Source organism: Chiloscyllium plagiosum, unplaced genomic scaffold (assembly GCF_037043375.1).
Source record: "Chiloscyllium plagiosum isolate Xiang-an unplaced genomic scaffold, Cpla_swu_hap1 HiC_scaffold_31, whole genome shotgun sequence".
In the NCBI taxonomy this organism is placed as follows: domain Eukaryota; kingdom Metazoa; phylum Chordata; class Chondrichthyes; order Orectolobiformes; family Hemiscylliidae; genus Chiloscyllium; species Chiloscyllium plagiosum.
In genome coordinates, this window is record NW_028270169.1 from 12,444,083 (window position 1) to 12,467,109 (window position 23,027).

The 23,027-nt window shown below is 45.8% G+C and overlaps 1 protein-coding gene across 2 annotated transcripts in view; it reads right to left on the minus strand.

Annotated features, from left to right (window-relative positions):
• The window catches only part of LOC122564210 (multidrug and toxin extrusion protein 1-like), a 75,721-nt gene that overhangs the window by 50,349 nt on the left and 2,345 nt on the right, over window positions 1-23,027 (minus strand). For both annotated transcript variants that reach the window (XM_087977249.1, XM_087977248.1), the window contains 3 exons: window positions 11,082-11,183; window positions 9,080-9,148; window positions 4,104-4,252 (listed from right to left, as the gene is read on the minus strand). In XM_087977249.1, the coding sequence (XP_087833375.1) occupies window positions 4,104-4,252; window positions 9,080-9,148; window positions 11,082-11,183 (320 nt within the window). The remainder of the gene's footprint in view (window positions 1-4,103; window positions 4,253-9,079; window positions 9,149-11,081; window positions 11,184-23,027) is intronic.

The window sequence follows — 23,027 nt, forward strand, 5'->3', positions numbered from 1 at the left end:
TGATGCTTTAAAAGCAGTTCACACTGCAGAAGAGGACGTTCAGGAGGTCTTAAAGAATATAAAGTTGGACAAATCTCTGGGACCTGATCTAATGTATCCCAGAACATTGTGAGAATTAAGAGAGGAAATTACACGATCCCTTACAGAAATATTTGTATCACCCATAGCGATGGGCGAGGTGCCTGATAATTGGACGGTAGCTAATGTTCTGCCTTTGTTTACAAAAGATTATAAGGAGAAACTAGGGAACTATAGACCTATGGGTCTGACTTCAATTGTGGGTAAATTGTGGGAGATGATTATGAAAGGTAGGATTTATAGACATATAAAGAGGCAAAAATTGATTCGAGATAGTCAGCATGGTTTTCTATGAAGAAAATCATCTCTCACAAACTTGATTGAGTTTTTGAGGAAGTTACCAAAAAGATTGATGATGGCCGAGCAGTAGACATTGTTTATTTTGATTTTAGCAAAGCCTTTGACAAGGTTCCGTATGGTAGACTGATTAGTAAAGTTAGGTCACATGGGATTCAGGGTGAGCTTGCCATTTGGATACATAATTGGGTTAACAGCAGGAGAACAGTGGGTGATGGTGGAGGATTGCTTTTTGGACTGGAGGCCTGTGACCAGCGTTGTTCCACAGGGATCGGTGCTGGGTCCACTTTTGTTTGTCATTTATAGAAAAGATTTAGATGTGAATATAGAAGGCATGGTTAGTAAGTTTGCAGATGACACGAATGTTGGTGGCATAGTGGACAGTGAAGAAGGTTTCCTAAGATTACAAAGGGATATTGATCTAATGGGTCCATGGGCTGATAAATGGCAGACAGAGTTCAATCTGGATAAATGTGAGGTATTGCATTTGATACAACAAACAAGGGTAGGGCTTATACAATTAATGGTAGGCCCTTGGGTAGTGTTGTAGAACAGAGGGACCTAGGGGTGCAAGTATAAAATTCTTTGAAGTTTGCCTCACCTATGGACAGGGTGGTTACAAAGGCATTTGGCACACTTGTCTTCGTTGCTCAGTCCTTTGAGTTTAAGAGATGCAACGTCATGTTGAGGTTGTATATGACATTGGTAAGGCCTCTTCTGGAATACTGTGTCCAGTTCTGGTCACCAGTTATAGGAAGGACACTATTAAGCTGTAGAGAGTTCAAAAGTGACTTACCAAGATGTTACTGGGTACTGAAGGTTTGAGTTATAAAGAAAGGCTGGATAGGCTAGGACTTCTTTCACCCCAGTGTTGGAGGTTGAGAGGTGACCTGATAATGGTATACAAATAATGAGAAGTATGGATGGAGTTGATGGTAGTTGTCTTTTCCCTAGGATTTTCAAGACTAAGAGGCACACTTTTAAGGTGAGAGAAGAGAGATTTAAAAAAGGCTTAAGAGGTAAATTTTTAATAGAGAGGGCAGTTTGTGTATGGAGTGAACTTCCTGAGGAAGTGGTGGATGTGGGTACAATAACAATGTTTAAAAGACATTTGGATAAGTACATGAATAGGAAAGGTTTGGGGGGATATGGGCCAGGAGCCGGCAGGTGGGACTGGTTTATTTTGGGATTACACTTGGTATGGACTGGTTGGACCAAAGGGTCTGCTTCAGTGCTGTATGACTGCTCTATGAGTCCCTCTGTGTCTGCAGTTAAAAAAACTACAATGGTGGGGTGAAGCCTTTAAATGATCTTTTAAATGCACTAAGGTTAAGCAGGCTGCCTAATATTTACGCCACCAGGGGTAAAATAACTGCAGGACGCATAGCCGCCCCTCCCATTTGGCCCAATTTCATATCCCTTTAACCTTGCAGTCTGCTGCCTGAGCCAAGAGTGTGGTGCTGGAAAAGCACAGCAGGTCAGGCAGCATCCGAAGAGCAGGAGAATCGACGTTCCGGGCATAAGCTTTTCATCAGGAACCTTATGCCTGAAACGTCGACGCTCCTGCTCCTCGGATGCTTTTCCAGCGCCACACTCTTTGACTCTGATCTTCAGTGTTTGCAGTCCTCACTTTCTCCCAGTCTGCTGCCTGAGGCGGGTATGTAAAATTCCAGCCACTCTCACCATGGAATCAGAGCAAAACCCTTTAGATGTCTTAAAGATCTCTCAGGTCAGCTTCTCTTTCGGCAGGTGCTGCCAGATATTTCCAGCAACGTTGTGTTTTCAGTTCAGGAATCAGTCTTATGGATTCAAGAATTCCATGCCTGTTCCACTTTTCTCAATGGGTATGATCTTTCATTCGGTCAGTCCTGGGATGTGGACATTGCTGGCTGGTCTGGCATTCACTGCCCCATCCCTAACTGCGCTTTGAACTGAATACCTTGCTAGGATCATTTGAGGGAAGATGTACTCCCCGAAAGAACAGAGGAATCCCTACAGTGTAGAAACAGGCCCTTCGACCCAACAAGTCCATATCAAACCTTCGAACAGTAACCCACCCTGTCCCATTCCCCTACCCTATTATCCTATATTTACCCCTGACTAACGCACCTAACCTACACATCCCTGAACACTATGGGCAATTTAGCATGGCCAATTGACCTAACCTGCACATCTTTGGATTGTTGGTGGAAACCGGAGCACTCAGAGGAAACCCACACAGACACAGGGAGAGTGTGAAAACACTATGTATAAATGAACCAGATGGGTTTTTTAAAAAGATTGACAAAGGGCCACTATTGGATTAGAGTTTAATTTGATCATTCGATTAAATCTAATTAGATTAGATTTTAATTCCAAATTTTTATTGAATTCAAAATTCACCATCTGCTATGGTGGGATTTGAACTTGTATGAACTGGTGAATGTCTACAATTGACTGTGAATGTAATAGACCAGCTCTCTACTCCATTTTCTATTGAATTCAAATTCCACCAAGGTGGGAAACCACCTCATGTTCCTAAAACATTAGCTCATGATTAGTCCAGTTACATTACTCCATTGTCTCCCCAGTTCACCTCTCAGTTCTGCTATCATCTTTTAGAAGTTTTTAAATCATTCCCAATGTTTCAATATCCTAAGTTATTAGTCAAAAATCAGACAACACTGGGTTATAGTCCAACAGGTAGGAAGGAGCGGGGGCTCTGAAAGCTTGTAATTTCAAATAAACCATTTGGACTATAACCTAGTGTCGTGTGATTTTTGACTTTGTCTACCCCAGTCCAACATCAGCACCTCCACCTCCTAGTTTATTAGAGGAGACCAGCAGTGTTCGCATTGCAGTAAGTATGGTCTAACTAAGGTTCATATTTCTTAATACAACATCCCTGCTTTTCAGTGATTTGATTTACTATTGTGACATGTACCAAGATACAGTGAAAAATATTGTATTGCATACTATCCAGAGAAAGTATACCTTACATTATTAAGTCAGGGTAATAGAACAAAATTCAGGTTATAGTATCACAGCTACAGAGAAGGTGCAGAGAAAGATCAACTCTAACATATGAGAGGTGCGTTCATAAGTCTGATAACAGCAGGGAAGAAGCTGTTCTTGAATCTGTTGGTAAGTGTTTTCAAACTTTTATATCATCTGCCTGTTGAAAGAGAGTGAAAGATTTTATAACCAGGCTGGGAGGGTTCTTTGATAATGTTGGCTGCTTCCCCGAGGCAGTGGGAATTGTAGACATAGTCAATGGATGGGAGGCTGGTTTTCATGAGGGACTGGACTGTGTTCACAACTCTCTGTAATTTCTTGTGGCCTTAGTCAGCCCAGTTGCCATGCCAACCTATGATGCATCTGATTAGGATGCTACCCTGGTCTCTAGATATTCAGCACTGGAATCATTTTCTGTTCAGCAGCCCTATTAGTTTGTCTCAGTGCGTTTAATGATTTGTGTATCTGACCTCTGCTGATGGGGTCTCTTGAGTGTTCTCAATGGTGCCTGCTATTTGATCTCCCCACTCGCAAACAGGCTGGCCCCCTAACCTTGCTCTTGACTCTGCCTGTGCTGGTGCCCTTTAACTGGAGAGTAAAGGTGTACAGAGAACTTGTGTCCAACCACTCCAGGACCCAGCACCTTTCTGCTCCTTTTCACACCATCGCTGTACATATTTCTGTAATGCTAATGTCCAAGCGATACATTTGGATCTTTTGGAATTAATACTTACCTGGCCACTTCTGGAGTCTGTTTCAAAGCCAACAGGATGTGCTCGGTGTTGATGAAGAGAGCCCAGCAGGGGAAGCAGGCGATCAGGAGAATGAGAATCCCTCTTTGGAGAATCACTCCAATTCGTTTCAGGTTCTTACTGCCATACGTCTGGAAATCAAAAGGAGTATTTTTTAACAAGCACAGCCCATGCCTCCAGACATTCTAAGAACTGTAAAGCCTGAGAAATTACTGACCCTCACAATTCACTGCCTGCCAATGACATTTTATCCAGCACCTCCTGCTGTCTATGCATAAAATACTGCCAGTGCTGGAAATCTGAAACAAACACAATCTAGCAGCTTCACCGAATTAGTGACCAATCGGTTTTATTGAATTGAAAATTATTTCAACGGCAGAAAGCTCGAGGGTTAAAGTTTCGAGTCCCGGATTCAGAACTGAGGAAGGGTTACTGGACCCAAAACACTATCTCTGATTTCTTTTCACAGATGCTGTCAGACCTGTTCAACGTTTTCAACAATTTCTGATTTTGTTTCTGATTTACAGCATCTGCAGTTCCTTTGGTTTTCCTGTTCGAAGGCTTTGATTGATCCTGCCTATATCACACTCTCAGGCCATGCATTCCAGACTCCAGTCACTCTTTGGAGAAAGTGAGGACTGCAGATGCTGGGGATCAGAGCTGAGAGTGTGGTGTTGGAAAAGCACAGCTGGTCAGGCAGCATCCAAGGAGCAGGAGAATCAACGTTTCGGGCATAAGCCCTTCATTAGGAGAAATCAGGCTTATGCTCGAAACATTGATTATCCTGCTCCTTGGATGCTGCCTGACTGGCTGTGCTTTTCCAGCGCCACACTCTCGACCCCAATCACTCTTTGTGTGGAAAAGCTTTTCACAATGTTGATTTACAAGAATGATAATCTGGACTTCAGGGTTAAGTTATGAAGAGAAGTGATACACATTTGGCCTGTTTTCTCCAGAATTTAGAAGGTTAAGGGGGTGATCTGATCAAAGTATTCAAGGTATTAACAGTAAGAGACAAGGTAGATAAAGATAAGCTATTTCCACTGGTTGGAGATTCCGGAGCTAGAGTATACAGTCTGAGAATGAGGTACAATCTATACAGGAGAGAAGCTAATCTATGCACAAAGGATGGTAGAGGTTTGGAATTCTCTTCTACAAACAGCAGTGGATGTTAGATCAGTTGTTAGGTTTAATTTTGAGATAGATACATTTTGTTAGGCAAAGACGTTAAGGAATATTGGCCAAATGCAGGGAAATGGAATTAGGACACAGATCAGTCATGATCTCATTGAATGAGAGTGATCTGTCGATATTATCATTAAATTATTAATCCAGAAAGTCAATGAATGTTCTGGGGACCTGGGTTCAAATCCCACCATAGCAGATGGTGAAATTTGAGTTCAATGAAAAAAAATCTGGAATTAAGAATCTTCTGAAGTCCGTGAAACCATTCCTGATTGTTTGTTTGTTGGAAAAACCAATCCTTTTCAGTAATGTCCTTCAGGGAGGGAAATCTGTCATACTCACCTGGTCCGGCCTACATGTGGCTCCAGACGGACAGCAATGGGATTGATTTCTTAACTGCAATCACTATGAAATCTCAACAAAAAAATGAGACTGGACAGACCACCTGGCATTGACAGAGGCACCAGAAGAGACAATGGCAGAAATAGCCCAGCACCAGTTCTCCTTACTAACATCTGGGGGCTAGTGCCAACATTGGGAGAGCTGTCCCATGCACTTATCAAGGAACAGCCTAACATAGGCATGGAATCATACGTGACAGATATATAAAGGTGTTTGGGACACTACCATCACCATCTTTGGGTATGTCCTGTCCCACCACCAGGACAGACTCAACAGAGGTGGCAGCACAGTAGTGTACAGTTAGAAGGAGTTGCTCTGGGAGCCCTTAACATTGACTCATTGACTCCAGACCTCCATGATGTCTCATGACTTCAGGCTAATCATGAGCAAGAAAATGTCCTGCTGATTATCACATACCACCCTCCCTCAGCTGATGAATTTGCTCTCCTCCATGTTGAACAACATTTGGAGGAAGCACTGAGGGTGACAAGGGCTCAGTATCTACTCTGGATGGGGGATTTCAGTGTCCACCATCACGTGTGGCTTGGCAGTAACACTACTGATCAAGCTGGTCAGGTCCTAAAGGACCTAGCTGCAAGACTGGGTCTGCGGCACGTGGTGAGGGAACTAACAAGAGGGAAAAATATACTCAACCTCATTCTTACCAATCTGTCAGCTGCAGATGCATCTGTCCATGGCACTATCCTTTGTCTCCTTGTGGAGGCGAAGTGCCACCTTCACATTGAGAATACGCTCCATCATGTTGTGTGGCACTATCACTGGGACAGACTTTGAACAGACCCAGTAACTCACGACTGGGCATCCACGAGGTCCCATGGGCCATCAACAGCAACAGGATTGTACTCCAGGCACTGGATACTGTAAAGGCTATTGTCTCTGACAACATTGTAGCTACAGTACTGAAGATTAGCACTCCAGAAGTTGCTGCTCCCCTGGCCAAGCTCTTGCAATACAATTACAACGCTGGTATCTACCCAACAATGTGGAAAGTTGCCTAGGTATATCCTGTGCACAAAAGCAGAACAAATCCAACCCAGCCAATCATTGCCCATCGGCCTACTTTTGATCATCAATAAAATGAATGAAGGTGTCATCAACAGTGCTATCAAGCAACAGCTGCTCAGCAATAACCTGCTCAGTGATGTCCAGTTTGGGTTCCGCCAGCTCCTGACCTCATTACACTGGACAACAGAGCTGAATTCCAGAGCTGAGGTGAGAATGACATTGATGTGAAGGGCACATTAGACTGAGTGTGGCATCAAGGTGCTCCTAGCAAAACTGGAATCAGTGGGTATCCGGGGGCAAGCTCTCCACTGATTGGAGTCATACGTGGTGGATTTTTAAGATGGTTATGGCTGTTGGAGGTCAGTCATCTCAGCTCCAGGAGTACCTCAGGATAGTGTTCTAAGCTCAACCATCTTCAGCTGCATTATCTATGACCTTCCCTCCATCACAAGGTCAGGAGTGGGGATGTTCGCGATGATTGCACAATGTTCAGCAGCATTCATGACTTCTCAGATACTGAAGCAGCCCATGTTCAAATATAACAAGGTTTGGACAATATCCAGGCTTGGGCTGACAAGTGGCAAGTAATATTCATGCCACACAAATAAAGGCTATGACCATCACCAATAAGAGACAATCTAATCACTGCCCCTTGACATTCAATGGCTTTACCATCAGTGAATCCTCCATTATCAACATCGTTGGGGTTACCATTGACCAGAAACTCAACTGGACTCACCACATAGTCACAGAGGCTACAAGAGCAGGGATTCTGCAGCAAGTAACTCACTGCCTGACTCTAAATGACTAATCAGGAATGTGATGGAATACTCCCACTTGCCTGGTGGGACAGACCACAAACACCGTATCGAGGACACATTGATGATGTCACCTAGCGAGGCGATGAAACGTCTGCAGAAAACCACACAGGTTTGGCGAATGAATCTGTGACCTCATATTGCTGTGTGCTTGGAAATCAGTCTTTAAAGGAAGTTAGTGAACCAGCTGGTTTTTACAGCACTCAACAGTAACTATATGATCCTCATGAGACCAGCTCGTTACTCCAGATTTTATTTAATTCAAATTTCACTATCTACCACAGTGGGATTTAACCTGAGGCTCTGGATTACGCTGATTGCTGTTGTATCTGTTTTGAGATCCCTAGCTTCTATCACCATTCTGCCGCTTTGATCTCTTCCTCCTGCCTTTCTACAGGCCAAGGTGAGGTACCTGTGCTCAACATGGAACCTTGGTCAGATCTAAGGCACAAATGTCATCATAAACTTGTTTCTCTTCAAATAACTGTTCCATTTTTCCAACCAGTGCTGACTGACTGTTGTTGACTCTCCAGGACAATACTGAGGGAGTGCTATCTTTCCAGTGAGATACTAAACTGAGGTCACTTCTGTCCTGTCAACTAGATCTAAACCGCCCTATACTGAGGAAAGTCAGGGGAGTCCTCCCCATTCTCCAAGCTAATAATTTATCCCTAATTTAACAGTGAAACCAGACGAGATTGAATCTTACAAAGAGTGCCAATCACATTCAGTGGCAGGTAGGTGAGTGAGGGGATAAGGTGGTAGGTGAGTGAAGGGATGGGGTAGGAGATGAGTGAGGGGATAGAATGGGGATGAGTGAGGGGTTGTGGTGTGAGGGGATTAGGGTAGGAGGTGAGTGAAAGGATGTGGAGGGAGGTGAGTGAGGGGTTGGGGTGGGAGGTGAGTGAGAGGTAGGATGGGAGGTGAGTGAAGAGTTAGGGTGGGAGGTGAGTTGGGGGTGTAGTGTGGATGGTGAATTAGGGATGGAGTGGGAGGTGAGTGAGGGGATGGGGAAGGAGGTGAGAGAGGGAGTAGGGTGGGAGGTGAGTGAGGGAATGGGGTGGGAGGTGTGTGAGGGGATGGGGTGGAAGGTGATTGAAGGGGGTTGGAGTGGGAGGTGAGTGAGGGAATGGGGTGAGAGGTGAGTGAGGGAATGGGATGGGAGGTGATTGAGGGGATGTGGTGGGAGGTGAGGGAAGGGGGTAGATTGGGAGGTGAGTGAGGGGTTGGTGTATGAGGTGAGTGAGGGGTTAGTGTGGGAGTTGAGAAGGAGGTCACAGGCAGGTGAGGGAGCAGTTAAGGTGGAAGGTAGGGATGTGAAGGTGGTCGGGTGCATGGGAACTTGCCGGGAGAATGTGTGGATGGTAATCATGGAAAGGTGTCTGGACCTGAAACGTTAACTCTGATCTCTCTCCCCCGAGGCTGCCAGACCTGCTGAGCTTTTCCAGCAACTTCTGTTTCTGTAAGAATGTAGCCTCCCTGCTTAGTTGCACAAGGATGTCAGTTTCAGGGGCTCACAGCACATACCTGGGATATGAGGGTGTCACATGCGGAAGCGAGTCCAGCTCCGACAGAGATACCTGATACGTTTATCACCTGTGTAGGCAGAATGAAGAGAAAAAGAACTTTTAGTGACGTCATTGTCGAAGGCCCAACTGTGCTACCAAAAATAAAGTAAGGTATGACGGTCCTTACATGTGGACAGCATTTCTTTCGTTTTCTCATTTGTTTTCAGGATGTGGGGACTTGTGGTTAACATGTACCTACTGCCCGTCCCTAATTATCCTGGGACTGTGCTGACTCAGCCAGTTCCTCGAAGCAGTTCAATGTAATTGAATGGCTGGCTAAGCAAATATAGTCTTGTACAAGGAAGATATGCCTTTGGTTTATTGGATAGAGTCAAACTTCTTCCTTCCCATGCTACTTATCAAACTGAACCGCTTTAGTGACTGTGTATGAGTTTCTATAATGGAAAGCTGACCTTTATATCTAAAGAGCTGGAGTATAGGGATAAGAACATAAGAACTAGGAGCAGGGGTAGGCCATCTGACCCCTCGAGCCTGCTCTGCCATTCAATAAGATCATGGCTGATCTTTTTGTTGTCGCGGCTCCATTTACCCGCCCGCTCACCACAGCCTTTAATTCCTTTACTTTTCAAAAATCTATCTAGCTTTGCTTTAAAAGCGTTCAGGGAGGATGTAGAAATGCAGACATTATACAACACCCTAGATGACTGCACTCAGAGTAATGGGGAGGCTGCAACAGGGCCGGTGGAGTTCGGGGGGTGGAGTGTGGGGGAGGGATGGGCCTGCTCCAGGGGCCAGCATGGACAACTTGGGCCGAAGGGTCTGTTTCCCTGCTGTATGAGTTAATGACCCCAACCTCCAAACTGTTTCACGACAATGACTTGGAATTAAATTACATTATTGTTTAATTTTTTAAAAATTAAAAATCTGAAGAGCTTTTTCTAAAACGCAGACTTTCTGTAGTGCCATTGGCTGTTCCATTCCATTCCTTACCAAAATTGTTGGCTTGTTTTTTGCACTGGTTGTGTCACCAATAGGGTGTGATGATCAAATCACAGCTTTTACCCTGTCAGTGTTTAGTAACAATGACGTGATGGACATGATTACAGAGACTTTGAGGAGGACTGGGTGTTCAATCCCACTCCATGTTCTACCCCACATGTCCACACAACACCGTCATAGTGCAGTGGTGTTTATAGCATTTCACAGCATTAACCCTTTCAGATCCAGACACAATGATTATAAGTCCCCTCGTAGCAACTACTAAACCCATCGAACTCAACACGAAAAGGCATTAATGGGGGATTTTCCTGTTTCTGTCTTTACAAGAAATATGTATAACCAACATTCTTTAAAAAAAGATGGATTTAGAAGGTTAATGGGTAGTTTGGTTATAAGCTATTAAAGGGAACATGTATTTCTCCCAAACTGTTGTTTGGGGAGTCTAGGATCAGGCTGCATGCAAAGTTCTTCTGCAGATGCCATTGACTCTAGATCAGTTGTTAATCTGAGATTACTAAAGGATTTCAATCCAAAGGATTTTGGGGAACAGGCAGGTATATGGAGTTGGGTTGCAAATTATCCATAACAGGTTCAAAAGCTGGATAAATAGCTAACTCTGTTCCTATCTCTCTGTTCCTGCAAGATGTGGAATGTTAGTATTATGTATGTGGTTGGGTGTGTGTTGGCTTTTAAGAGAGCAGGTCAGGTGACCTGGAGGCAAATCCAGAGGGGCAGTCTATGACAGGCTGTGGAGTTGAGATAAATAGAGTACTTGCCTGTTCAAGTTTATCCTCTTCCTACGTCGTGTACTATTTCTGGTTCTAGTGATTCATAAACACACAGTTGGCAAGGCTGGCATTTTTTGTAAAATCTTTGTTGACCTTGGAAAGGTGGTGATGTGACTTACTAATACAATAAGTTGGTAAGACGAAGTACAAACCAGTCTCTGTTTTACCAAGGGTACCATGCAATAATTCAAAGCCAATTTCAAACATACTTACTGCTGTAGCCAGGCAAACCGCATCCAACTCAACCTTGCCTAAGTGTCCACAGAATATGGAGCTAACAATGCCGATGAGGAAGACCATCAGCTGTGACAAAATCTGCATAAACCAGAAAAAATGAGATGTAATTTAAAATCAATTATGCTAAGTGACCTGATAAAAACCCAACATGTTATGATGGAATTTGGAAAAAATATGACGTCAGGCTTTCAAGCTTAAAGAAGCAACGGACAAAATGGACCAAGCCGGTTAAATTATTCACGAACGTACAGTAAAATAAAAAATGCTACAAACAAAAATGCAGAAGTTTTGGTGCATATCAACAGGCACCAAAAGTTGAGGAATAAACTACCCCGAAAGCCACTCAAGCAGCTGCTGAAACCAAGTTTGAGGAGAAATGACTTTGAGAAGACATCACCAATAAAGGATTGAAGGAATTGGGGGTTAAAATAATCAAAATGAGTTAGTTAGACCTCCAAGATCTTTCCTATTTCGATCAATCTTTGACAACTCACAGACTGCATTTCTTGCATTCACTCAGGGGATGTGGCCATTTCTGGCTGGGCCAGCATTTATTAACCGTCCCTAATTGCCCTTGCAAAGGTGGTGGTGAGCTCCCTTCCTAAGCCAATTCAATCCATTTGACCCACAATGCCCTTAGGGAGGGAAATTCCAGGATTTCGACCTAGCGATAGTGGAGGAAAGGTGATAGTGAGTGGCTTGGAGGGGAACTTGCAGATGGTGGTGTTCCCACATATCTGCTGCCTTGTCCTTCATGTCTTTGCTATCTCTGTACTCAACTACTCCAACACTCCCATCCATAAACTTGGGATCAGTAAAGACATTTTACTCCCATTAGCTTGTCTATTATTCTGGGCACCCTCACCATGTTTTCCACACGCTCCTTCTCACTCTTTGACAGAAGCTTAAATACCATAATTTCCAGCCGTGTTCAGTTCCAAAGAAGATCTATGGGGCTCTGAACATTACCTCTGTTTCTCCCTCTCCATAGATACTGCCGGACCTGTTGAGTTTCTTCAATACTTTCTATTTTTGTGTCAAAACTCAGCTGCCCTAACGCTAACTTGCAATGAGTTCCAAGAATCACCCCTTACTTTATTGCACTACATGGCCTCCTGGGCCAGTGTTTTTTTAAATCTTTCCACGTCCTCCCAATCTCTGCAACCTCCTCCAGCCTTATAATGCGACAAGATCTGTGCACTCTTCCAGATCTGGTCTCTTGTTTGATTTTATTTCCGAGTATCCCAGCAGTGCCACTCTTGAACTCTCTTCCTAGACCCCTCCACATCTCTATTTCTTCCAGTGAAGGTGCTCCTGAAAACCTAACTCTTTGACCGTACAGATAGACACTGTAGCTCAATATCACATTTTGTTTGGTAACTTCCAGTGAAGCACTTTGCAATGTTATAGTTATCATATTAAAGTTGCTGGGCAGTTGTAGGTTATTGTTGCTAATGGCTTTTTTACCTGATGGACACATGAATATACCTTGCGGTTCTGTGTTAACGCACCACCACGTACAGTTGAATGGTTTACCAAAGCACCGTTATAACCATGCCGCGACATTGTGTAAAAATTAAACTTTCCTACATGGTCATATCAGCTTGATCTGGCCCAATCTGCATCTGAAATTCTAAGTCAGATCAGATTTAACATTGATAAGCTAATATTCAATGTTTATATGTAGGTCAATTTAGTTAGTGTTTGAAAGTAACCCACTGGCTACTTCCTCTATATGTTTTGCATTCTCTATAAGAACTAAGAAACCGAAGTATGAGTAGACTATGTGTTCTCTCAAGCCTGACTTGCAATTCGTTAAGATTTGGCTGGTCATTGACCTCAGATTCAATATCCCATTCAATCGCTATAATTAATGACCACTCAGTATCCTAATGTCTACTGACCTCACTCTTGAATACACACAAATACTGAGCATCCATAGTTCTTGGGGATGCTTCAGTGCAGTCATCACTAATCCATGTCTCCAAACCATTACTACTCCATTTGCTGTAAACTTTGGATGTTCTGACATCATGAACACTGCTATATAGATGACTTTGTACATCGAAATGTAAGCAAAACACACTAGGAGAGCAGAAAACCTTGCTGTTATGTCTCAACATGTATTGGTCAGTGGATGTCATTTTTTTTTCCTTTGTCTAATTAACATTGTCTTTTTTGTTGTGGTTCTGTTCGCCGAGCTGGAAGTTTTTGTTGCAAACGTTTCGTCCCCTGGCTAGGCGACACATCGACCTGGACCCAATATACCAACCACTACAGCGGACAGCTGAAACTGACAACCGGAAGCGGCAGGGACAGACCACTATAAACACCGGAGGAAACATCAAAGAAGTGCTTCGCAGGAGGCTCCCAAGCACTGATGATGTCGCCCAGCCAGGGGACAAAACGTTTGCAACAAAAACTTCCAGCTCGGCGAACACAACCACAACAACGAGCACCCGAGCTACAAATCTTCGCACAAACTTTGAACTGTCTTTTTTCCTTGCAACATCATGCCTTATGCCATTGTCATTTAATTGTTCCTGCCTTCCATCTCATCAGCCACCTCTCCCCTAGCTGTTTCCTCCTTTTCTTTCATTTCCACTCACTTCCCAATCTCTGCGCTTGCTTTAAAAACTGTCAATTCTCCAAATTCTATCAGTTCTAGCCACGTCAGAGAGTCATACAGGACAGAAACAGGCCCTTCAGGCCCATGTTATCAACCTGGGCATAAACAGAAAGTGCTGCACACACTCAACAGTTCCCGGCAACATCTATAGAGAAGAGAGAAACAGAGTTTCTTTGTTATGACACTGCTTCGGAACTCTATATGCAATATTTTGCTTTTATTTGAATGTCACCTCTTGGTTTTCTCTCCCCTCCGATGCTGCCAAAGCTGCGGACTGTTTCTGGCATGTTTTATTTTTACTCAAGACGCTGAGCTTCTTTAAAAGGTTTAGGTGCAGTGTTTATGTGACTCGCAGCTGTTACATATTCTGGGAACATACAGACATGCACGAGATCTCCAACTGACCTAACGCTGGGCAATGGTCTATTAATTGAAGAAAACTCCTACTCCTTTTTCCAACAAAGCAATGGGATCTTCCACAGTCACATGAATCACTGAATCTGCATCTAGTGACTCAACCCACTGTGCTGGCATGTCAAATAGTGGCAGGTCTAATACATTCAGAGTTGCTAAAGTTTGGAAATGTTCTTGAAAGCCAGGTCCCTAAGATCTGCATTGTAGTGATTGTAACAAGGTCAGCCAGATGGACCTCATAGAATAGACTGTTAACTGGGTCCAATCAGGGAGCCCTGGCTGACAGAAACAGGAGTGTCTGAGGTTCTGCTCACTCTGAGAGCTGGCTCTGAGGGAGTTGGATCAGTGTCAAGGACTCTCCACATGTAAATAAAGGGGGACTTGGTGATGGGATACCAGTCTCTGTAGAGTTATTTCATGCAGCATTATAGAGTCTCTCAGGGCCTGGAGCCTCGTTTGGTTTTTATTGTGAGCAGGAAGTTGTTTGGAGAAGAACCATAAGATCCCTCCTGGGCCTCTGTAAGATGTGAAAAAAATCTAGACAGACTCAGCATTTTGAGCCTGAAGGAAAGGCATTCGATAGGTGTATAGGAAGACGTAAATTGTACAGGTTAAATTTGCAACATGACTTTAAATACAATTTAATTCATTGATGTATTTACTGAGAAATTAGTTTGAGTACATGATGGAGAAAGGACAGAAAGAAATGTTGATACGATAAGATGCAGTAGGGCCAGAGAAAATGCACCTGGAGTGTAGGTGCTGATGCAGACCAGTTGGGCCGAATGGCCTGTTTCTATGCTATACATTTAGTGTAATCTGTGTTATGTGGCCATGTCCTAGAATTCACATGCTTCAAACTCAAGAGTACAACCAACCCAGACAAGCTGATGCCTCCACAAGTGTGTACTTTGACATGGGTATTTAAACCTGTTTATTTTCAAAACGAAAACCATGTTATGTCTCACAGCCAGTTTGCAAATTATCTTTGAGGGATATTCTTAAGATATCATCATTGTATAACAACATGTAACCCCGATAGCTTAAAGACCTCAGCCTCCATCTTACGGAGGGCTATTTGAAGCATGACATGCCGTGGGAAACATGGTCCTGTTGTTATTGAATTGCTCCGCATTAGCTCAGACATGGCAGCTTCTGTGATTGCACTATGTGGAGATAACAAGGAGCTGTAATAAGCTTCTCATGAATAGTAGTGGCAGCCATGGGGTATATGGTCTGATCTGCCTTCATGACCTACTGTACAAGGAGTGATCAGCTTTTCACCCTCAGCAGAGCAGATGTACTTGATGTGGCAGTAATAATGTGAGCTTCCGAAGAAAAACAGACAGGTGTGGGTAACTTAATGCTGAAAGCCCTTTGCTTTCATTCAGGAGCACTTGCTTCCTTACAGTCAGGTGTCCATCAAAAGCTTCAACCAGTAAAAAACAGAAATAATTGTTAGCCAGATGCTTATAGTGTCAGATTCATACAGCATGGAAACAGACTCTTCAGTCCAACCAGGTTTCCAAACTAAACTAGTCCTGTCATATTCCCTCATATTCCCTCCAAGCTTTTCTTATTCATGAAGGGTTACGCCCAAAGCATTGACACCCTTTCTCCCCCGATGCTGCCTGACCTGCTGTGCTTTTCCCAGCGCCACACTCTATCAACTCTATTCATGGACTTATCTGAATGTTCTTTAAACATTGTAGCTGTATCTACAGCTACCACTTCCTCTGGAAGTTCATTCTACAAATGAACCTCTGTCTGTGTAAAACATTTGCCCCTCATGTCTTTTTTAGATCTTTCTCCTCTCATCTTAGAAATATGCCCCGTTTCTTGAAATCCCCCACCCTAGGGAAAAGACACCTACCATTCACCTTATCCATACCCATCATGATTTTATAAACCTCTATAAGGTCACCCTTAACCTCCTACACTCCAGTTAAAGGAGTCCCAGCCTATCCTTGTAACTCAATCCCTCCATTCCTGGCAACATCCTAGCAAATCTTTTACAAATTCTTTCCAGCTTAATATATGCTTCCTGTAAATGGGAAACCAGAACTGGACACAATGCTGCCTTGACCCCTCAACTCCGCCAATGGCTGGACAGATGAATGCACAGTTTGGGGTGGTATTCAGTCCAGAAGTGGCTAACATAAAGAGGCAGCAGTTCCTTACACCACCAGATCAACAGGACGAAGGAAGACTTGCAGAATTGAAACAGTTACCAAGCAAACACTTTTGTTCACAGTTTAAATGTGTTTTTATTTGTCATTCACTTGACGTGGAATAAACAGCACTTGTTTTCTTTTGAACTTGATTTCAGTGCAAGGAGGATTGCGAGATAGCAAAGTTACAAATGTGGTCCAGGTTTGATTAGGCATCGTCCTTAAACAGGCAGCATCGAGGGGACAGTGATACGGAGGAGCACAGCTGTTATATCCCTCCATTGGAACCTGTCCAAAACCTTCTAGAAACTGCTGCATTAAGCTTATCTTTTTTTAAGATACTCAGTTCCAAATCTTGCAGCTAAAATATGTCAGCGGTTGTGCCACTGAAACAGAAACTGCTTTCGCAGAAGAGTTCTTTTCTGAGACAGGAGGAGATTTCATAATTGCACTCAGCTAGGTACGTTCCTGTACCGTTTTCCAGGAAACCTAAAATGGATCATGTGTAAACCTTCCACTTGTCAAGAGCAGCTTTTAAAACCTGGGTCGGCATCAACCAACCATTGGTACTGTTTCCCTCCCCTAAAATGTGGAAACAGGCTATTTTGCCGAGCGAGTCCATGCTGACCCTCTGAAGAGTGTCCAACCCGGACCCATCCCAACCCTGTAATCCTGCATTTCTCTGCAGCTAATCCACCTAGCCTGCACAATATGGGTAATTTCCCATGGCCAATCCACCTCAGCTGCACATCTTTGGACTGGGGGTGGGGGGGGGGCAGTAGTGGCTCCAGAGCGGGAAAATGTGCAAAGTCCACACAGTCACTTGAGAGTGGAATTGAACCCGGGTTCCCTGACGCTGTGGTGCTAACCACTGAGCCACCGTGCCAGCCTAGTCTGCTACTCTTTTCAAGGATTTTAATGTTTTCTCTTGGAATCGTTTATTTTTAGATTTGTTCAAGAGACAGAGAATATTCCTGGACACAAGCAGACCTACCCTCTTGAACCTGACCTCCTGTATAACAGTCAACAATAACATCTTGTACCAAGGTAGTGTCTTGAACATGGCATCTAGTTGAGAGATGGCAACATCCTGGAACATTTCATTAACCTCCCTGATAACGATGGTCAGATCAAACATTTATGAGAGAGCCTGTCCATTTTCAGCTGGAAGTGTTACCCGTGTGCTGATCAGGAAGTCATGGTGCAGGATGATAGCACAGCACTGTGACATCCTGGGGGTCAGTGATAGTACTCCATTCACCTTCACTCCCATTGTCACCAGCAATCTGTCCCTTGCTGCTGAAATCAGTGCACACATTGTAAAATCTGCAGTTGTAATATCCAAGCTGAGGAAGAGAGTATGGAGCAATGGGAACACCAAACTGTGTCTATCAAACCTGAATCCTCAGAGCATAGAATAATAAAAAAATAGAACAAGCCCTTCAGCCCAGACAGTCTGTACTGACAAAGCTACACTAAATCTACACTGGTCCTACTTTCCAACACTTGGCACATTGACTTGAATGTTATGACATTTTGTGTGCTGATCTAAGTACTTTTAAAAGATTTTGAAGCTTCTAGACCCTCACCATCCACTGGGTGAAACATACTTCCCTCAAATCCCCTCTAAACTTCCTACCTTTCACCTTAGCAGTGTACCCCTTTGTTATTGATCCTTTGACAAAGGGGAACGTCTGCTCTCTATTCATACCCCCATCCATGCCCCTCATAATGTTATACCCCTCAATCAGGTCCCCCCTCAACCTTCCCAGCTCTAAAGAAAGTCATCTGAGCTTATCCAAAGTCTATTCATTGTTAAAAAGCTCTGTCCCAGGCAACATCCTGGCGAGCCTTCTATGTACTCTCCCTTCGATACAATGACACCTTTCCCATAGTGTGGTGCTCAGAACTGCACAGAGTACTCCAGCTGTGGCCTATCTAAAGTTTTGTTTATCTCCAACATAATATCCTGCTCTTCTACTCTATCTCATGACAGATAAAGGCAAATGTTCCATATGCCTTCTTAACCACCCTATGCACTCATTCCCTGTGCATCCACTTGTACAACAAATACTTGATGTCCTCTGCTGTCTCAGGCACATCACTTACTCTTAGGTCAAGGTCACTTACTCTGAAGTTCCATAGACTCCCATCAGCCTTTCACTCAGTGCTAAGTTGACAGCATCTGCACAGGGTCCAGCACAATCACTGGATGGATGGCAGCCATGTACCCAAAGACCCGGTGGATGGGCAACCTGCAACTTTGCTGGAACTTTCCGGAACCCCACACCTGTGCTACTACAACAGCTGCAAGGGAGTCGTAAAGATGTTGGACAGCAACTGGGAGACTGTCACTGACCCTCACGGCCTCTGCTGGCTGACAGCTTGGAAGGGTGATGGAAGAGGTGATCAGAGACAAAAACGCTCAGATGGCCGAAAAGAGATCAGAGAAAGCAGAAACCGCTGCCTGGTGCACCTTCCCACCCCACTGTCGGAGTGGGGCTCCTGACCAAACCCAGCCAGTGTTTAACACAGAGAGAACCACCATGCTGGAAATCACTCCTTTCAAAGGTAGAAAGCTGCCAGCCCCACGGTAAACCTTTAGGAGGAAACAAACTGAAGTAACTCCAGAAAGGCCAGTGTCTCGTTACCAAGTCACCCTTTATTTAGACAATCCACATTGACGCCCCACCCACTCCTTTTCTGTAACCACCCCAGTGTAACCAAGCCTGTGGGAGCCCCATCGGGCTATGAAGCGACCTACAGACTAACCCTGAGAGTGGGAGAGGATCATTCTTGCATGGGACCGCCAGTGATTTACACACGGAGAGTCCTTGACACTGATCCAGCTCCCTTAGAGCCAGCTCTCAGAGTGAACAGCACCTCAGACACTCCTGTTTCTATCTGTCAGCCAGGTTAACAGCCCCAGTCATGCAACTCACGCTCAATGAGATCCACCTGGCTGACCTCGTTACAATCACTGCACAAATATTTAACGCTGAGTCACATAAGCAGATTTCATGACAAAAAAACTGGTCAAAAGAATAGGTTTTAAGGCCAATCATCCAAACGTCTCTGTACCTTTCTCCTTGTGAGCCCCGTTTAGTCTAATCCCACTGACCTACTACTGGCTTCTGAAGAAGGGTCACTGAACCTGAAACATTAATTCCGTTTGTCTCTCCATAGATGCTGTCAGACCCACAGAGTCGCTCCAACAATTCCTGTTTTTGTGTCTAAATCCTGCTCACGCCCCATAACTTTCAGGAATCACTCAGTCATACGGTACGATCATTCTGCAAAACAGAATGTGCGCTAGGGAACAAAAATCTGCCGGGAGAAAGTGAGGTCTGCAGATGCTGGAGATCAGAGCTGAAAATGTGTTGCTGGAAAAGTGCAGCAGGTCAGGCAGCATCCAAGGAACGGGAGAATCGACGTTTCGGGCATAAGCCCTTCTTCAGGAATGAGGAATGTTTGTCCAGCAGGCTAAGATAAATGGTAGGGAGGAGGGACTTGGGGGAGGGGCGTCGGAAATGTGATAGGTGGAAAGAAGTCAAGGTGAGGGTGATAGGTCAGACAGGGGTGGGGGCGGAGAGGTCAGGAAGAAGATTGCAGGTTAGGAAGGCAGTGCTGAATTCGATGGATTTGACTGAGACAAGGTGGGGGGAGGGGAAATGAGGAAACTGGTGAAATCCGAATTCATCTCTTGTGGTTGGAGGGTTCCTAGACGGAAGATGAGGCGCTCTTCCTCCAACCGTCGTGTTGTTGTGGTCTGGCGATGGAGGAGTCCAAGGACCTGCATGTCCTTGGTGGAGTGGGAGGGGGAGTTGAAGTGTTGAGCCACAGGGTGGTTGGGTTGGTTGGTCCGGGTGTCCCAGAGGTGTTCTCTGAAATGCTCCGCAAGTAGCCGGCCTGTCTCCCCAATGTAGAGGAGGCCACATCGGGTGCAGAGGATACAATAGATGATGTGTGTGGAGGTGCAGGTGAATCTGTGGCGGATATGGAAGTTTCCTTTGGGGCCTTGGAGGGAGGTGAGGGGGGAGGTGTGGGCGCAAGTCTTGCACCTCCTGCGGTTGCAGGGGAAGGTGCCAGGAGTGGAGGTTGGGTTGGTGGGGGGTGTGGATCTGACGAGGGAGTCACGGAGGGAGTGGTCTTTACGGAATGCTGATAGGGGAGGGGAGGGAAATATATCCTTGGTGGTGGGGTCTGTTTGGAGGTGGCGGAAATGACGGCGGATGATGTGCTGTACATGGAGATTGGTGGGGTGGTAGGTGAGGACCCCCAGTGGGGTTCTGTCCTGGTGGCGGTTGGAGGGGCGGGGCTCAAGGGCGGAGGAGCGGGAAGTGGAAGAGATACGGTGGAGTGCATCGTCGACCACGTCGGGGGGGAAATTGCAGTCCTTGAAGAAGGAGCCCATCTGGGTTGTACGTTTTTGGAACTGGTGTTCCTGGGAGCAGATGCGGTGGAGTCGAAGGAATTGGGAGAATGGGATGGCGTTTTTACAGGGGGCAGGGTGGGAGGAGGTGTAGTCCAGGTAGCTGTGGGAGTCGGTCGGTTTGTAGTAGATGTCCGTGTTGATTTGGTCGCCTGAGGTAGAAATAGAAAGGTCGAGGAAGGGGAGGGAGGAATCTGAGACTGTCCAGGTGAATTTGAGGTCGGGGTGGAAGGTGTTGGTGAAGTGGATGAACTGTTCAACCTCCTCGTGGGAGCACGAGGCGGCGCCGATACAGTCATCGATGTAGCGGAGGAAAAGGTGGGGGTGGGGCCAGTGTAGCTGCAGAAGATGGACTGTTCCACATATCCTACGAAGAGGCAGGCATAGCTGGGGCCCATGCGGGTGCCCATGGCTACTCCTTTCGTTTGGAGGAAGTGGGAGGATTGGAAAGAGAAGTTGTTCAGGGTGAGGACCAGTTCAGTCAGTCGAAGGAGGGTATCAGTGGAAGGGTTCTGGTCGGTACGGCGGGAAAGGAAGAAGCGGAGGGCTTTGAGTCCTTCGTGATGGGGGATGGAGGTGTACAGGGACTGGATGTCCATGGTGAAAATAAGGCGTTGGGGACCGGGGAAGCGAAAATCATGGAGCAGGTGGAGGGCATGGGTGCTGTCCCGAACGTAGGTGGGGAGTTCTTGGACTAAGGGGGACAGGACGGTGTCAAGGTGGGGCAGGAGCAGGCGGAGACAATGGGTCGGCTGAGGCAGTCAGGTTTGTGGATTTTGGGCAGGAGGTAGAAACGGGCGGTGCGGGGTTGTGGGACTATGAGGTTGGAGGCGGTGGATGGGAGGTCCCCTGAGGTGATGAGGTTATGAATGGTCTGGGAGATGATGGTTTGGTGGTGGGGGGTGGGGTCATGGTCAAGGGGACGGTAGGAGGAGGTATCTGCGAGCTGGCGTTTGGCCTCAGCGGTGTAGAGGTCGGTGCGCCAAACTACTACTGCGCCTCCCTTGTCTGCTGGTTTGATAGTGAGGTTGGGGTTGCAACGGAGGGAGTGGAGGGCTGCGCGTTCCGAGGGTGAGAGGTTGGAGTGGGTGAGAGGGGTGGGGGAGTTCAGGTGGCAGTTAATATCGCGGCAAATCTGCCGCAAATCTAGGCAGTCAAATCAGTGAGGGGACAAATATTGGCCATGGTGTGACAGTACATGCCTTTATAGATTAGATTAGATAATTTACAGTGTGGAAACAGGCCCTTCGGCCCAACAAGTCCACACCGACCCGCCGAAGCGTAACCCACCCATACCCCTACATTTACCCCTTACCTAACACTATGGGCAATTTAGCATGGCCAATTCACCTGACCTGCACATCTTTGGACTGTGGGAGGAAACCGGAGCCCCCGGAGGAAACCCACGCAGACACGGGGAGAACATGCAAACTCCACACAGACAGTCGCCTGAGGCGGGAATTGAACCCGGGTCTCTGGCGCTGCCTCAGTCGGCCTCAGTCACTCACAAAGCTAGTAAAAACATTTACAAGACTAATTTTTTCATGCTAAGTGCGAGCATAACAATAAAAACAAAATCACATTGGTGAGTGGAGATCACAACTGATCGCTAGCACTTCATGAACTGTCTGTGACTGATACAGAAGCAGGTTACTCGATAGCAGGTTATGGCAAGTGCAGATAAAGCAACACCTTCAAAATATTCCAAAATGGCAGCGTTAGAGGATACCAGAACTCTGGCGGGATTGCGCAGACTCGCTCACAGAGCAATGTTCCAGATCCTGTACATATTTCTCCCCCCTAATGCTCAACTGTCTGCACGAAGAGGCACTGGCATGGGGCTGGAGTGGAGAGAATGGTCACACTTCAAATGGAGGGGGTTTAGGGTGGAAGAATGGCTTGGGGGTGGGGTGGTGGGGGAGGTCAATGATTGGATCTGCAAAGGGGGGAGGATGTGTCTCTCCATCCATTCCTCCCCCACCCCCCTCCATTCTCTCCCCACCCCCATCCATTCCTCGCCCCAGCCCCATCCATTCTCTCCCCACCCCCATCCATTCTCTCCCCACCCCCATCCATTCCTCCCGCACCCTCATCCATTCCTCCCCCACCCCCATCCATTCCTCCCCCACCCCTATCCATTCTCTCCCCCAGCTCATCCATTCCTCCCCACCCCCATCCATTCCTCGCCCCACCCCCATCCATTCTCTCTCCACCCCCATTCATTCCTCTCCCCACCCCCATTCATTTCTCCCCCAGCCCCATCCATTCTCTCCCCA